The sequence below is a fragment of the Babylonia areolata genome, chromosome 9, assembly GCF_041734735.1.
Source record: "Babylonia areolata isolate BAREFJ2019XMU chromosome 9, ASM4173473v1, whole genome shotgun sequence".
NCBI lineage: Eukaryota > Metazoa > Mollusca > Gastropoda > Neogastropoda > Buccinidae > Babylonia > Babylonia areolata.
In genome coordinates, this window is record NC_134884.1 from 29,826,087 (window position 1) to 29,843,957 (window position 17,871).

At 43.2% G+C, this 17,871-nt stretch overlaps 1 protein-coding gene across 5 annotated transcripts in view; it reads right to left on the reverse strand.

Moving 5' to 3' along the window:
• LOC143285378 (FH1/FH2 domain-containing protein 3-like) overlaps window positions 1–17,871 on the reverse strand; it is a 203,444-nt gene that overhangs the window by 41,957 nt on the left and 143,616 nt on the right. For all 5 annotated transcript variants that reach the window (XM_076592606.1, XM_076592607.1, XM_076592608.1 and 2 more), the window contains 4 exons: window positions 14,814–14,938; window positions 12,487–12,545; window positions 1,422–1,489; window positions 77–182 (listed from right to left, as the gene is read on the reverse strand). In XM_076592606.1, coding sequence (XP_076448721.1) covers window positions 77–182; window positions 1,422–1,489; window positions 12,487–12,545; window positions 14,814–14,938 — 358 coding nt within the window. The remainder of the gene's footprint in view (window positions 1–76; window positions 183–1,421; window positions 1,490–12,486; window positions 12,546–14,813; window positions 14,939–17,871) is intronic.

Below are 17,871 nucleotides of genomic sequence, written 5' to 3' on the forward strand. Positions count from 1 at the left end.
TGCCTTTGTGCATGCGAATACCTTTGTTTTTATAGTCACAGGTGTGACAGAAAGAAATCACAGGTGTCAAGCTAACCTCTGAGAATGTAGTTCTGGTAATTCTGGTCAGCCTCAGCTCCCACCTTGATGAGGCAGTCAAGCCCATCGTTGTTGACAAATTCGTGCACCAAGTCTTTGTCATCCTGCAACCAGGACATCATGGGAGTGCTAATCACCAGGCATAAATCTTACAGCTTTGTCTGCTAATCACAGGCATAAATCTTATAGCTTTATCTGCTGATCACATAAGTCAATGCTACAGCTTTATCTGCTAATCACAGGCAAAAATCTTACAGCTTTGTGTGGAGAAGAGAGACGGGAAACAAAGGAAGACAGGATGAGACGATAAATCAAGGTACCGTGTGCAGCATGCACTTAGCGCACGTAAATTAACCCATGGCAACAAAGGATTGTTCCTGGCAAAATTCTGTAGAAAAATCCACTTCGATAGAAAAAACGAATAAAACTGCACGCAGGAAAAAATACAAATGTAGCGTAGCAACGCGCTCTCCCTGGAGAGCAGCCCGAATTTCACACAGAGAAATCTGTTGTGATAAAAAGAAATACAAATACAAACACAAACAAAAATAGCCATGTGATGGATCTGAACCTGTTTCTGACACAGCTGAACACACATGCACTTTATAAACATACAATCAATACCTGAAAAGGCAAGGCTAGAAAAGAACGAAAAGGACATAATATAGTCTCTCTCTCTCTCTCTCTCTCTCTCTCTCTCTCTCACACACACATACTGCATATTTCATCTAACCATGCACATACACAATACCCAAAAACAAAGAAATGGAAAGCACGAAAAAAAGAAAAGAATATAACCTAGAAAGTAAATAAACAACTTTAATAGTTTTAGTTTCAGTTTTAGTAGCTCAAGGAGGCATCACTGCATTCGGACAAATTCATATACGCTACACCACATCTGCCAAGCAGATGCCTGACCAGCAGCATAACCCAACGCGCTTAGTCAGGCCTTGAGAAGAAAACAAACAAACCCAAAACCAACTACTACTACTAATAATAATATGTATAAGGCTCAAAAACTTGATGAAGTCAACTATAAGCGTACAAAATAAAATAAAATAAAATGAAATAAAATAAATAAATAAATAAATAAATAATAATAATATAATAAAATAAAAATAAAAAATAAAAATAATGATGATGATGATGATGATAATAATAACTAACTAACTAAATAAATAAATAAAATACATAAATAAAAAAAGACAACAATGATGTTAAATAAGCAAATGTAAAAAAATGCAGACACACAACTTTAATAATTATATTTAAAGAATTTGGTTAAATAAATAAATAAATAAATAAGCTAAATTACTGAAATATCTCTAGATATGCAAGCATACCTGGAAAATCTGCTTCAATGAAAAGAGCGCCCTTCTGAGTTCTCTCCCAGAAGAGTTCAAAAGTTTTTCTGAAACAAAGCAGGCAGCATTTTGATCATTCAGGTGATGAATTTCCTAAAATGACTGAAAATTTACAGGCACGTAGGCAGATTCTTCGATCAGTGATTACATCTGGCAGATTGCATATTCCTGCATTTGTGTGTGAATGAGTGATTATGTCTGTAAGTCCCTGTGAGTGCTGCAAGTGCATTTTTATAATGCATGCATGGACAAGACTGCATACATGCATGAATCTTCACATGTGCATTCATACATGTGCATGTATATGTTGTATTGTCCAAACTGTAAAATCTGTCAAATCTAAATATGAAAAATATCCATAATGGCAATGCAGTGTGAGTGAGCGTATGTGTGCATGTGTGTGTACATGCATTCACATGCGTTTCTGTGTCTTTGTGTGCATGCATATGTACATGCACGCACATTTGTGTGAACATATTAGTGGTTAAACACATCTTTGCATGTGTACTGGAACATGTGTTAAGAACATCTCTGTTTATACACTAGGTAATCATACACCTTGCACACATCAATTATGTCTTTAAGCACCTCGCTCTTATTATGTCTAGACATGCCTTTCATTAATTACGGCCCGAGTTATATAATCCACTTAAGTGAGCCTTCATTGTACTATGGCCATGACGTAAGGAACATCAGGTATGAAAATGACAGGTAAAGCCAGACAGGCAGGTTGGGTGTGTGACCTGTCTGCACACTGTGTCAGTGGCAATGGCCTGAAACCGGACGCGACGCTGAGTCATGCCATGCTGCATGCACAGCTGTGACACCATTAGGTCCTCTTGTCATCCTAAATGCTGGGTGGTGGCCTCACTCAGCAGACTGTACAGAGAGGTGTAGGAGGAGGAGCGTTTTATGTACAGTGTAGGAGAGGTGGTGGAGGTTTCAGTGGAAGTGTGTGTGTGTGTGTGTGTGTGTGTGTGTGTGTGTGTGTGTGTGTTTATATTCACATTGTAATATTATAAAATCATATTGTCCCCCCAAAACAGAAATTTACATTCCACAAAGCAAGTGTGTGTGTGTGTGTGTGTGTGTGTGTGTGTGTGTGTGTGTGCCTGTACCTGTGCATATGACCCTGTGTACACCGGCATATGTGCATACAAAAAAGAAAATGTATGTTATAAAAAGAAGCAAGCACACACACACACACACAGAGGGATAACTAACACTCTGAGCAGTTGCATGAGAGGACCCACTACAGTAACACCATCAGAACAAGAACACAGCAGGGTAGGGCAGCCAGAATGTCATGCGAAGGGCTATGAATGCACAACTCTTGAGCCCAGCGCTTAATTAACCAGTCAGCCCTATGCAGACACATTTTCCCCTGCTTCTCCCACACACACTCATAAAACATTCACACCTTTAGGCTTCATTCCCTCACACTTCTCACCCCTCCCCTCTCCCAACCCTCAGAAAGAACTAGGAGAAAAGCTGGGCTGTGTGGATACAGACTTGTGTTTGACCAAGGCAGAGTAGCTGAGATCACATGAATTTAGCAAGGCAGGAAAACTACTTGGCCAATCTCTAAATGGGCCTGTACACACAAGCGGTGTCTAAATGGGCATTAATCTGGCTGATAACCTTGTTATCACCTGGAGGTGATTATCGTCACTGTGGTGCCAGAGTGTTCAGACAGTGAAGAGGTTAAGGGGGTGTATTTATTTTCTGATATAATGGACTTGGCAAAACCAGCCTAGTTCAGTACACTGGGGGAGGGCCTGGAAACTAGGCAGGGCAGATCACAGGAACAGGGTTGTGCATGATCAGTGTGTGTGTGTGTGTGTAGGGGGGTGGTGGGGGGGGTGGGGGTGAGTGTGTGTGTGCATCCACAAAGTATGTCTGTGAGAGTGTGTGTGTGTGTGGAGTGAGGGTGAGGTTGAGAGAGAGAGAGAGAGTGTGCGTGTGTGCATACGCACATGCATACATCATGTGTAAGTATGTGCAAGTGCTTCTATGTATGTGTGTGCATTATGTGCACTCTCAAGAGCATGCATGCACATGTGCAATCACGTGTGTATGTGTGAGAATGTAGATGTGTGCACATGTGTGTGAGCATATGATGTGCATGCCAGCATGTGTGCATGTGTTTATGAGAGTGAGGCTGCCTACATAGCAGGGTAAATATACAAAACAGTCAAACACATAAAACGTTATATGTCTTTCAGTAGTGTGTACGTGTGCGTGCCTGAAATGTGACTGAATGACACAGAAAATAAATGAAATGAATGATGAACTCCCTGCAATGGCAGCCATCAGTCAGCTCTACCCAGGTAGGCAGCCTGTTCTGCAAATGTCTCTGTGTTTGAAAAGCGCTTAGAGTTTGGATGTGACCGATAATAGGCACTGTATAAGTATCCATATCATTCATCACCATTCTTTCATTCACAAGCGCATACATGCAGCTGTGTAACTATATAAATGCATGTAGATTTACCATTGAGAATAACAGAATGCTGAACAGCCTCTCACATTATTATAGTATGACTGACAAGGAAAACAGAAAAATACAAAGAAGTTTTCAAGATCATGTTCTCTTAAAACTTTAAAAATGAAAAAAAAAAAAGTATGTGCACATGTAATTCTGGCTGTCACACATAAATTATATTAACATCTTTGACACAACTGCTGTATAAATGATCACCATAAATTTCAGTTTGACATCTCTCTTTCAAACTGGTTGCCCCCCTTCCCCACCCACCCCTACTTACACAAAACCCTCCCCCTAACACTGAAATGCTTTTCTCCCCCCCCCCTCCCCCCCTCCATTATTGCACACACAGTCAGACACACACAACTCCCTAAATCACAACACAAATATGCATGTCAACGCCAGCTACTTCAGACAAGCAACAGCTTTCCTTTACAGTCAGCTGAAAGGTCAACCCTGCCTGGAGGGCTGAACGCCAGAAGGGTTAGGACTTATTCCCAACCCACCTCAGGCACACACAGTGTTTGGCAACAAAGCCTGTCCAACAGCCATGCACTGTCCTGATAACCTTAACTGACCTAGGAGCTGTACTTAGGCGGACAACACTGCTCCTCTGATGAATACATTTAACCAACCTTGCTGGTGTACACACACAAACTCACGCGTGTGCGCGCGCACACACACACACACACACACACACATATGCATGCATACACACACATACACCACAATGTCTATTTGAATGTTTGGACATTTGAAATGTGTGTATGTTGTGCATGCTAGAATACACGTATGCACACACACTCATACAGGAATGTATGCACATTCACACACAAATATAAAGGCAAATACATTCACATACTCATGAAAACACACAGACACACACACAAACCATGCACACACACACACACACACACAGACACACACCACACACAGACACTCACGACACACACATGCAACCTCACACACACTGTTTTGTTCAGGTTTCAGAACCCTGACAGGTTGATCCCATCAATTATCCATGAACAAAATGTTTTCAATATGCTTACCCTCTAAGCGGCTGTATGTTGCCAGTGTGATAAGGCTAATGGTTCAATGAAACACAATGCATTCAGCTAGCCATGAAATCCACAGGACTACCTGTGAAAAAGTCTCTTGTGCAGAGCTAGTCTTCAGAAGTACACTTTGTCATGAGACAACGTGGGAAGATCTTTGTCAATGACCATAAATCTTGTTACAATACACCACAGTAACTGAAGATGGGTAAACCAGATTGTGAGAGTCTATGATCTGATAGCTTAAGTTTACCACTAAATCTTCTGAAACATCATTCCTGCATTCCAGATGAGGCCTTGGATATTATGTCTGCAACTATTTGGTGTTGGGTAACTTTGGCTAAAATTCTGAACTGAAGATAAGTGAGATGCTGAGCATTTAAACAGATGCTGATTCTTTTTTTTTTAAATGTGTGTGTGTGTGTGTGTGTGTGTGTGTGTGTGTGTGTGTGTGTCTGTGTGTCTGTGGTGTGTGTGTGTGTGTGTGTGTGTGTGATACACATTACAGGATTTGATTCATGTCAGCCTTTGTGGTGCACACCCAAATTAATCAAATATATTTTCAAACTTTTTTTTTTGATCCACAGAAAACACTGATCGTGTTGTTTTTCCCAACTGCTCAACAACCAGTTACCATACCATACATTTAATTCATCTTCAGTTTCCATTTCTCAAGGAAGCAGATGCCAGGTCAGCAGCATAATTCAACATGCTTAGTCAGATTGCATGCACATTTGTGTACCTATCCAATGTTTTTCCACAGTTTTGCCAGAGGACAACTCTTTTGTTGCCACAGATTCTGTATCGGTGCACCAAGTGCGCGCTGCACACTGGACCAATGTTTGTCAGTTCATCCAAATGACTAGACCCTCAGTTTGATTTTCCAGTCAAACTTGGGAGAAAGGGCAAGAACATGAACTGAACCCAAACCTTCATGGACACTGTATTGACAGATGAGCATCTTACCCATCCTGCCACCTTCCTCAAACTATTTTCAGCATGTCAGAAAAATTACCCAGAAAACTACCATATCTCTAGACTTTGAAGAACTGAATATACACGTATGTTTGAATTCACTGTAGTCACCACTGCAGAGGAAGTGAAGCAAACAACACACAACAGACACTTCAAAACAAGGGACAGCACAGCTGCACACATCAGTGCACTAGAATACACACACCCATTTCTAACTTAAGTGACAGCACAGCTACACACACCATTTCTACACACACCCATTTCTAACTTAAGTGACAGCACAGCTACACACACCAATGTGCTCTCACATGCAAACAATTTCTTCTTTTTTTTCTAGACATAACAACTGATGCAAAATGATCAGAATTCTATGTGTTCATGTTCAAACTAGTACAGACAGACAGACACACAAACACACAGGCACACATACACACACACACACAAACTTCAAAACAATAAACATTTTAACTATGTGTGTACACCCTACACGCACATACACACACACACACACACACACACACACAGTATGTGAATGAGTGTTAAACTGAAGAACACACACACACACACCCTACACACACACACACACACACACACACACACACACACACCACTTCACTAGCTCACTCAATGGGGAAACACTACCAAGTTAACAATAGCTACCAGCAAGTTGAAAATCTCTTCACATCGGGTCATGTTTCACAGCGCGAACATTCTTGGCAGTTCAGCCTTCACCTGTTGGGCTCTTTCTTTGGCTGGGCCAGGTTTTCCTCTTTTACGCCTGGCTGACCGTCAGCCGTCAATACACCACCCCTCTGGCAAAAATAGGTCTGCGTACGCTGTGTGTGCTTGTGCGAGTCTTTTAATTGTGGTTTGAGTGAGCGCGCGCGCGCGCGTATGTGTAAGTGTGCGCGCGCGCGCGTGCAAAAGTGCAAGCATCATGTGTATTTACATGCATGTAGTTTTCAAAATGTACGTATTTCCACTTTAACGTGTGTGTGTGTGTGTGTGCGCGCGCGCGCGTGTGTGTTTGTGTGTCACAGTGCATGAGTGACTGTCAGGCGCCAATACACTGACAATGAAAAAATCGCGGTGTGTGTGTGTGTGTGTGTGTGTGTGTGTGTGTGTGTCACTGTGTGTGTGTGTGCCGGTGTCAGTGTGTGTGTGTGTGTGTGTGTGTGTGTGTGTGTGCGCGCGCGCGCGCGCGCGCGTCCCCGGCAGTCTCTGCACGCGTGTGAAGTGTCCAAATAATGAGAGTTGAGTACAACAAACGAGTCGTTTATATCGATCTACTCCCTCTGCTTTTCATTAACCAATCGAAACGGTGCCAATATTCACTGGCCATCTCGCCCAAATGCTTTCAGAATAGTGGAGATCGATGTTTGACTCCAGCCCCATCACTACAACGAACCAAGTGTTCTCAAGCTGAACAATAATCTTCACAATTTATCTAAACGACTATCCAGTCAGTCCTCGTTTTGGTCCCAGCTGATCTTGCATCCTGTGGAAAGTACGTACGTCCTTGCTTGGTCAAATGGGGTTAGGGAAATTGTGGGATTAGATAACTGTCTATAGCTTTTTTGTTATTTTTAATCAGTGCTGTTATTTATTTATTTATTTATTTATTTTTCAAATAATCATATATTCACTTCGCTGTTGCTTCTTCCTCTTTTATCAATTATTTTTTCTTTCCCCCAATTTTGTCTTCAATGTTGTTCTCGTTCTTGTCACATCATCTTCTTCATTGGTGTTATGACGACGTCGACGACGACGTGACAGCGGCGACAATTCTATGGCTATAAGTACTTCAACTCCACACAACAATGGAAAAAGAAGGGGCTGGGGTGCCCGGGGTTGGGTGGGGGATGCAGCCCTCACGGTAACACAATGACGAACACAAGACAAACACGTGACACAAACAGTGTGAAGCGAGTGCAAGCGGTTTTGAAAGGTCACTACTTGCAGTGCAAACCCGCAACACGATCGACGACACACAGTACAACCCTCCATACAGACGATGAGACTATTCGTCGACGCAACAAAACAAGGTCAAGGTTCAGACCAATGCCGGCATCACAAACCAGAGGCTGACCACCATGCATAAAGCTTCCTTATTCGTCGCCAAGAATGAGCTTACTGTCCTGACAGCTGTCACTCAAGAGGTCCGTCTTCTGAGCAGTGATTGCTTCCTTTCCCGCTTCCGGCGCTTTGATGATGAGATTAAAGCACGGAGACGAGCACAATGGCAATGTGTGTGTGTGTGTGTGTGTGTGTGTGTGTGTACTAGAGAAACAGAGAAAGACACACAGCCAGGAGGGAATCGGAGGAGCCAGACACTGACCTATAAATACGATCTCAGTGGAGCCAGAAAGCGAGCAAACGAACTGTGGCGGCAAAGCTACTAGCATTGATACTGTGGTCACCATCAACAGCCATCTCTGTCTGTTTTTTTGTTTGTTTGTTTGCTTGTTTGGGAGACTTTCTGAGACTTGGGAAGACCTCCTCTTTCGCTCACTTGGTGTTACATAACCCACAACTCGGTGACTGACGTCACTTTCCAACTGATCGAGCGCCAGCGTGTAGTGACTTCGCTCTCGTAACAAAACAACAGTTTTTGCTTCGCCGCTTTCATTGTTTCCGTTCCTGGCATTATGCAAGGTACAGCCGGGTAGAGACTCGGAGGCTTAAAAGGGCTCGGGGCAAATGGGGCTTGACTGGTTACTGGTGCAGTGAATGCGTCTGGCTATTTTTTCCGGGTCTTTGAACAGCCGAGTTGCCTCGTTGCAGCTTGATTGGTGTCCTTGTTATCTTGTGCTGTGATGCGACGTTATGTGTTGTACTGCATTGCTTTTTTTGTGTACTGCACTGCATTGCCAGTGTAGCACTGCACTGCGCTATACACATTTGCTGTCACAACTTACACTCACAACTCTTTCAAACCCTTTACTCACCTACCCCAATTACCTATTTCCTTTCTCCAAGAAGAAAATTAAAAAAATCTGATGATAATAATAATACTGATAACTTGACGAAAACCTATTCAGCGCTTTTATTCTCGAATTAAGATCGAAGCGCATTACACGTCAGTACAAAATTCATGAAACAGACATTGTAAATGACGAAATAACAAAATAAATCAATTCACACACTCGCTGCAAAAAGACATCGTGACACCACACATCCAACTCACACACACACACACACACACACACACACACCAACATGGATTAAACGCAGTCTGGAAGTGTGGAAGGGCAAAGAAACCATAGGTATTTAAATGGATGGGTCTTCTGAGAAGATCTGAAAGAAGCTGTGGAATTTTCAAGTCTAGTGTCTGATGTTTAATGGAAATATTGAAAAGTTGGGTGGACCCTTGAAGAAAAGAGTACACTGACAGAGAGACTCAAATTATCATCCATTAATAAAGTCGCCCACTGGACACGTGAGACTCGGATGACTTGATCCACATGTAACTGAATTTCACAATCTCAAGTTCGTCCGCACGCTAACTGTAGTCACTCGGGTATAATATATATATATATCTTTGTTTGCTGACAAAATCATCTGCTCTCTCCCCACCCTCCATTTCAACCCACCCACCTGACCTCTTGTCCCAACTCAACACCACCACTGCCCTCAAATGCAGAGAAACGTGTCCTTGTTGTCTTGAAAAGGAAGTGCTTGACACCGGCAAGAAGGCTACGCACTGAATTATTGGGAAAGAAAAAGAAATGGAAACAGTCAATCAGACAGACCTATCAATGCCACTGACTTCACTGGTTACTATTGATATATCACACACATGCAGCCCTCACCCTGTCAGAACCAGGAATGTCGATCTCTTTACACCAAGAGGCATACTCAAGTGTGTGCACCTCAATCAATAGTCTTTTATCAACCTGTCATACAAGTACACAATTTGCTACAATAATGGTTCTACGGTTTCATAACCGGAACACATGTAGAGTACAGATTAATGATTAACACACACGCCCGCGCGCACGCACGCACGCACACACACACACACACACATTCGTAGGCGCGCGCGCGCGCACACACACACACACACACACACGTACACACTGCCTTCCAACCAAATCCTCCGCGACCCGGCTCGGAACCAAACTCACCAGACACTGACCTCACCACCCCGCACCCCAACACCTCCCTTTCCACACCACTCCCCAGCCCAACCACTCCCCCTCCCCCGCCTTCAACCACAGCTGTGCAGGTGGGCAGAAAATACAACCTCCCACACAGGAAGCCAGCCAACTGTCCACCCGTCACCACCAAAACACCCCAGATCAAGGTCCTTATATGCCACCCACTTTTATATCCCCTCCGCTGACGGACAGACACTCACGAAGTCCCCTTACCCACGCACGTCAAAACCTAATCGCCCACCCACTGGCGATCATGTCAAGTCGCTCGGAAGAAAAAAAAATATGGGAAACCTTTCACCAGGGAAAACAGTCCAATAGCCAAAGCTCTACCTATAATACTAGTCCATAGATATGTTTGTTTATGTTGTGGTGGCTTGGTTTTATTTGGAAGAGAGAGGGTTGGCGGGTGCAGGCAGAACCTTAGGGGGACTGAAGATGGAGGGTAGGGCCGAGGGTGTGTGGGTTTTTTGTGAGGCCAGAGGGTAAAGAAAAGCTCGAGTGAGAGGGATGAAAAGGAGAAAAAGGGGACACGGATATGCAGACACTCATACAGTACATACAGGCCGATATGGATGTACATATGCAAGCATACACACACGTGCACACACGCGCGCGTACACACACACACACACACACACACAGGCGAATGTGTGGGATTGGGAAGGAGTTAGGCAGGGTGGGGAAGCAAGAGAGAGAGAGGGTTGAAGACAAATAGACCGAAGGAAGACAGACAGACAGACGTAGTCCGACAGATGGACAAGGACTGAGACATGGAGGGGTTGAGGAGAGAGAGAGAGAGAGAGAGAGAGAGAGAGAGAGAGAGAGAGAGAGAGAGAGAGGAAGACTGGGTGTGACAGGTGAGGTTGGGATGTTGACGGAGAAGGATAGTAGACAGATGGGAGGATGAAATGAAAAGCAGAAAGATAAACAAACAAACAAAAAATGCAGTTGTTTTTCACACTATCGTAAATTTAGAAGTAATGGCCACGACAGTCTTTTTCCATCCTTCAGTGCGTGTGACAATACATCAGCACGCGACAAGAGTAGACAGACACAAATAGACAGAGGCTGCGAGACAGAGATAGAGGCAGATAGACAGGCAGGGCATACAGAAAGCGGAGTAAGGAGAGGGCGGTGACAAGAGAGAAAACCACGGGCCCTCTTGCAGCAACAAAAGTCTGAATAAACGAAGAAAACCGTGCCCAAAGTACATCCACAAAACTGTCACACATACACCCTTTCCTACATTAATAACCCTCAACGCGCGCCTGTGCCTGTGTGTGTGTGTGTGTGTGTGTGTGTGTGTGTGTGTGTGTGTGTGTGCTTGTGTGTGTGCGTGCATGCGTGTGCGCGCGCAAGTGCTTGTGCTAATGTTTTTGTATCTCTGGATGTGTGTCTGTGTCCCGATTTTTCGGACATTTGGAGAGGAAAAAACCCGACGAATAAATATATACAAGTATGTATTGTGTTCTGTATTTTGTTTTCTCCACAGGCAAGCGGTTCTACGGTTCTACATATTACTGAAAACTTTCAATCGTACTAAAGGTTCTTCACAGAGATAAAGGAATGTTAACACATTTTTTTATGCTCATGACATGATAAATCTACTCTCGTTTTGAATATTCTTTCCTCAAAACCTTCATGCCCCAACAGGGGTCACATAGAGCTAGAAACAGAAGATACGTGCTATGTGCACAGGAGGGTGTTGTTTGTACATGTATATTTGTCTATATATGTGTGCGTTGATATGCGCGCGTTTGTGTGTGTATATATATGAGCACATGACTGCCTGCATACATATATGTCCTTGGAAATGGATAGTTTACTTTCAATACTTAAGGCAGACGGGAGAAAAAAAAAAGCACACGGATGACCGACACACACACCACGTTGATAATGATATTGGTTATTGTAGTTGCAGTACATCAGCATCAATGATACTGACAACAGCAGCAGAAGCATCAACAGCATAAACAGGAATACGAAAAGTCGTATGTGACATATCTTGAGGACCAGTGCATTGCTTGGTTCTAACTTTTAGCAGTTAAACGTGACTAAATGCCTACGTTGACCGTACTACGCCACTGGTCAGTTCCATACTACACACAGTTGGTAGCGGGTTACGCCCATACTAGGCTCTTCCGTCCGAGCAATGCAACTGGCTCCAGGCTGGCCTTAAACAAATGAGAGTGTGGTATGAAAAATAGGGCCAAACAACTGATGCACTATTTTTACTCCATCAGCGTCCAGTCAAGACACACTCTCCGCGTTTAGGACAGGGTAATGTAAAGACCATGCACCACAAGACCACCAATACTGCAAGGTGGGGAAAAAAACAAAAGAAAAAAGCCTGGGCGTTTACTCACCGATTATGGCGTGAACTCGAACAGTCAGTTGTGTTCTTAGAATGAGTGTGTTCTTTCGTCTGAAAATCGAAACAAAACAATTAATACTGCTGCGGGTAAACGTACACTGACAATCTACATGGCCAAACTCTGTGTGTGTGTGTGTGTGTGTGTGTGTGTGTGTGTGTGTGTGTGTGTGTTTGCGCGCGCGCGCTCGTGTGTGCTGTGGTGGCTAAGTGCACGCACACACACACACACACACACACACACGTTACGGATCAGGATGTACATTATATATATATATATATATATATAGAGAGAGAGAGAGAGAGAGAGAGAGAGAGAGAGAGAGAGAGATTCTTAGCAGGCCGAGAGGCGAGACTAACGGAACGTGATCACGTTTCCACACGACTTCACAATTTACGACGGTACATTTTATAGACTCATATCGATAATCCATTATACTCTGAACCACTCCTCCCCCACCATTCCTGGGAATCCGTTTTTGCTGTTGCTGTTGTTTTTTGTTTTGTTTTGGTTTGGGTTTTGTTTTTGTTGTTGTTTTTTCAGCGCTGTAAAAGACCAGGCCGCTTGCATTTTTCTTCTTCAGACATCCAGCAGTTTTACTTTGCAAGGAATAAACAATTATTGTACCTGAATATTATATATATATATACATACACACACACACACATATATATGATATCAATATGTGTGTGTGTGTGTGTGTGTGTGTGTGTGTGTGTGTGTGAGCATTCATTCATAATAGACACTTCTTGTTTCCCTTTTTAGCATTTATTTATTTTCTTTTGTAGTGGTTGGGTCATTTCCTAGCTGGTTTTTTGTTGTTGTTGTTGTTTTAAATTTCTATATCATTATCATTATTCTATAACAATTCATTCATTCATTCATTTTGTGTGTTTTTTGTTTTGTTTTGTTTTGTTTTTGTTTGTTTGTTTGTTTGTTTTTGTTTGTCTGTGGTCCCCTGATCCTTTGTACACACACTGGAGCAGGACACCAGTCCCTAGCAAACCGGCACGGACCTACACCACTGACGAACGAAACAGTCTTTAGTTAACCCGGAAATCCGGCCGCATGGCACGTATTCGTACGTGTGGTAAACCGCAGCAAAACCAATTAATTCTGTGGCTAAAAGTCACGTTGAAGTTATCAGAGAGGGCAGGAAGCGAGAGATCATCTTCCACTAGGTATAAAAACATGGCCCCGTTCAGTCTTACAAACCTATCACCCACCCATCGTACATGCACGCTCACAGGCACTACACATTACATGTACATTGTTATAATTTGTTTCAATGTGTTATAAATGAAGCTGGTAAATTTTTATCACTTTCGTATTTTGATTCAACCTGTTCACTTTTAAGCTGTTGTTTTTTTGCCATGTTCATATATGACTTAGAGCTGCAAGACTGTGTGGTGTGAGTGGACAAGCATTTGAATGCACATGTAATTTCCAGTCGGATAAATAAAGATGTATTGTAATTGTATTGTGTGCACATAATAAAGTCCGTCCCCGAAAACACACACGTATGCATTCCCACACACACGAACATTTATGCCGTTCTCTGCAAGCACACGTGCGTGCAAGGAAGACACAGACTCTTTCTCTTTCTGACGCTGACACGCGCGCATGCAACAGTGCATTCACATACTGACACAAGAAACTGCGCGCATACCCACAAGCGTGCACCCATACATAAATAACATATACACCCATGCGCATGTATATATCTTAATCACACACACACACACACACACACACACACACACACACACACACACTCCTTCGCTCAAGCTGATGCTATCTCACTCAGTATCACCAGCCACTGATCTTTCCAGATTTACAGCAAAATGCCTACATAATATTATCTGATCGACCCAGAGATCACGTTGCATTTGTCATGGTAATACAGTGTTTGTGTGTGTGTGTGTGTGTGTGTGTGTGTGTGTGTGTGTGTGTGTGTGTGTGTGTGTGTGTGTGTGTGAGAGAGAGAGAGAGATGAGAGATGAGAGCATGTGTGTGTGAATTTGAACGCGTATGTGGATATGTGCACGTGTGAATTTCTGTATGTATATATTGGTATCTGTCTGGCTTGGAAAATAAAACTGCGCAGACGTGATTATGTCGAATCTGTGCACATAATCACATGTTTACGCACTGCGCACCTTCCAAAACCCTTTCATGACAAATAGAATACACGCGGATAACAGCAAGCGCACAACTCAACGTACACAATGGCAGAGCCACAGGAGTCCCCTGCATTCCCTTCACAAACCCCACAATACCACCCCCTGAAGAGGAAAAGAAAGAAAAAATAAAAGACTCACTGGTCGGTAAATCCTTCCAGTTCCTCTGCCTGTTCATCGAGAGCAGATTCCAGGTCCAGATAAGTGCCGAACTCTGCCTGGGCCCCGCTGTGGTACCGGTAGATTTGCAAGGCACAGTCCTCTAGCTGCAACACACCACACGGACACATTATCATTACATCGTCAAGCAGTAGCAGTCATAGTAGTAGTAGTAGTAGTAGTAGCACAAGTAGAAGACGTTGTTGTGGTTGGAGTAACAGCAGCAATAGAAATAGTACTCATAGCAGCTGTAAGAGTGACGCTTAGTTGTGACCTAATGGAGATAATCACTGGAACTGCACTGAAAAAGGTTAATAACTTGTTCACTTTCAATTAACAAATGTCGGGTTCACTTTTTTATGAACATTGTTGTCTTGTATATTATGTTAAAATCTTCGTACTGAACACTCAATAAGTTTTGTTGTGATCTTCTTTGAACATCATCGACTTTTAGGAGAAAGTATTCTACATGCGTTCGCATTCACACACACAAGAAGAAAGTGATAGGGTGGAGAGAGATGGGGGGGGGGGGTGGGGTGGAGGATGCGCAAACGGAAAAGACGAAAAACGTACCATACGTACCATACATAATACCCAGACGTAAAGAGAGGGAGATGGCGGGGAGAGAAAGGGGAAGTATGTGACAGGGAGGAAAAGACAGACAAAGAGACAGAAAGACAAAGAGTTGAAAGACCGGGACAGACAAAAAGAAAGTAAACAGGGACGTCCGGCGGATTCAGCCAATTTTACAATCTCTACTTCTTGTGACAGAACGAACAGTTCGTTTCCACAGAAACCCACCCGATACCAGTTCCTTTCTAATTAACTGCATAGCTAAGGAGTTCAGCTTGAATTAAAGATAACGAGAAAATAATGCCAGCGTTACTGAGACCCAAAACAGATTTGGAGCGTGGCCAGCCGACTGATTGATCGTGTTGTAAACACAGGGGGCAGGGGGAAGGGGTGGGAAGGGGGGGGGCTTAGAATCCAATAGGCGTAGAAAAGAAAATCGATATTTATACCTGACACAGTCTGTATACACACAGCCCGAAAGCTACAGACCCATCCAGATGAACAGAAAAATACAATCAAGCGCATACAGGAATTCCAAATAATACGACGACTGCTGATCTTGCGGTACATTGAACAAATGCATGTGAAGGAATGCGAACATTCGACATTTTTGCCTTTCACAAGCTGAAACAGGTTACGCAAAAAAGAAATAGTTTAAAAACGGGAACGTGAAAACAAAGAAAAATGATGCACATACATTCAGGTATCGCAAGTGCTTCGTGTCAGTTTTTCGAATGGCGAGGACTAACACAATAAGCCAGCTACGTTGACCGCTACAATATCATACAATGCACTCTTGTTGGATAGTTCATCACTTATAACGTCGGTTGATGATCAGCTTGAAGTTATTCTTATTCTCTCTCTCTCCCTCTCTCTCTCTCCCTGTCTGTCTGTCTGGAGAGACAGATAGATAGAGGAGATGAGTAATATGGTGTGTGTGTGTGTGTGTGTGTGTGTGTGTGTGTGTGTGTGTGTGTGTGTCTCTGTGTGTGTTCGTTCGTTCGTTCTTTTGTTTGACGTCCATCCACCACAATTGTGATTTTTGACGAAAATCCACCCTCTTCCCCAGCCCTACCCATACCTCATGTCATTACTACTTTTCCTGTTCCTCTCTCCTGAGTTTGCATCATAAAGAGTATGAAACAAAACAAACAAAACACTAACTAATGAACCACAAAAATTACAACAGTGTGTGTGTGTGTGTGTGTGTGTGTGTGTGTGTGTGTGTGTGTGTGTGTGTGTGCGTGCGCGAATATTTGAGAGTGTGAGTGTGTGTGTGTGTGTGTGCGTGTGTGTGTGTGTGTGTGTGTGTGTGTGCGTGTGTGCGCGCGCGTGCACATTTGCGTGAGTGTGTGTATTTGCGAGCGCACGTGCTTGTGCATTTATGTACGTGAGTGCATGTGTATCCCTGTACCATTCGCTTCCCCGCAAAAACCTCATATTTTCATACAACTGACAATCTAATCACAGGATATGGTCCGAAATCCGTACTGGTTTAAACCGCTAGGTTAGCGGAACAACCTCCCTGTATACATACATGTACTGACTGGTAAGCTAAGTTTGACACAACGAGCCTCGGGCAAACTTATGGCACGGCGCCTTCGACAGACTGTGGAAGCGTGCCGCATGTGTTATCAAACTAATCGGCTTATTCCCGCTCCACAGCGGTTAAGTCACTTGCAATTTACTGTGGTGTGGCTGGCCTGTACAGGCTGACCAGTCAGTGAAACTCAGTCCATGAATAATAAACAATAATGAACAAGCGCCAAAGCCCGTGAGTGTATTTGGGAGTATGGAGGTGCGTGCGTGCGCGCACGCGTGTGTGTGTGTGTTTGTTGGGAAAGATGGGGAGGTGCGTATGTGCGTGCATGTAAGAAAAATAATGCACATACTACTCTCTCTATCCCTCTCTCTGTCGGCGTCCGTGCTTTTTGCGTCCGTGCTTTTATGGCACCTGTGTGTGTGTGTGTGTGGCTTTAGAAGCGTCTAGTCCGTAATGTATTCGTTTCGCTGTTGATGATGCAACATAAGTTTGTCGCCACAAGGCGTGTTTTTGTTTGTTTGCTTTGTTTGTTTTTTGTTGTTGTTTTTTAAAGTCCCGATTCAGAGTCAAGTGTTGTGTAAACCACTGTTACTATTAAATATTGACTGATGGTGTCACGATTAACTTGCCGTCATTGTCAGATGTCACCACCAGCATCTTAATCAATGGTAGCCTTTGGCGTCGATAAAGACAGTTTATTCTCCTCTAGTTTATGGTTCGATCAATATCCAAGCCAGCCACTGTTCTCATGAATAATGATTTTATGGCACCTGCGATTATTTTCATGATAAAATTCAAGACCTCTGTTTCCGTATTTTATAAAAAGTCTTCAATTGTCTACATTCATCCTTTATAGTTCCTTTACAAAAATATATAAACAAAAGGTTTTCGAAGTTCGTATTATGAAGTAAATGGAGAAATGAG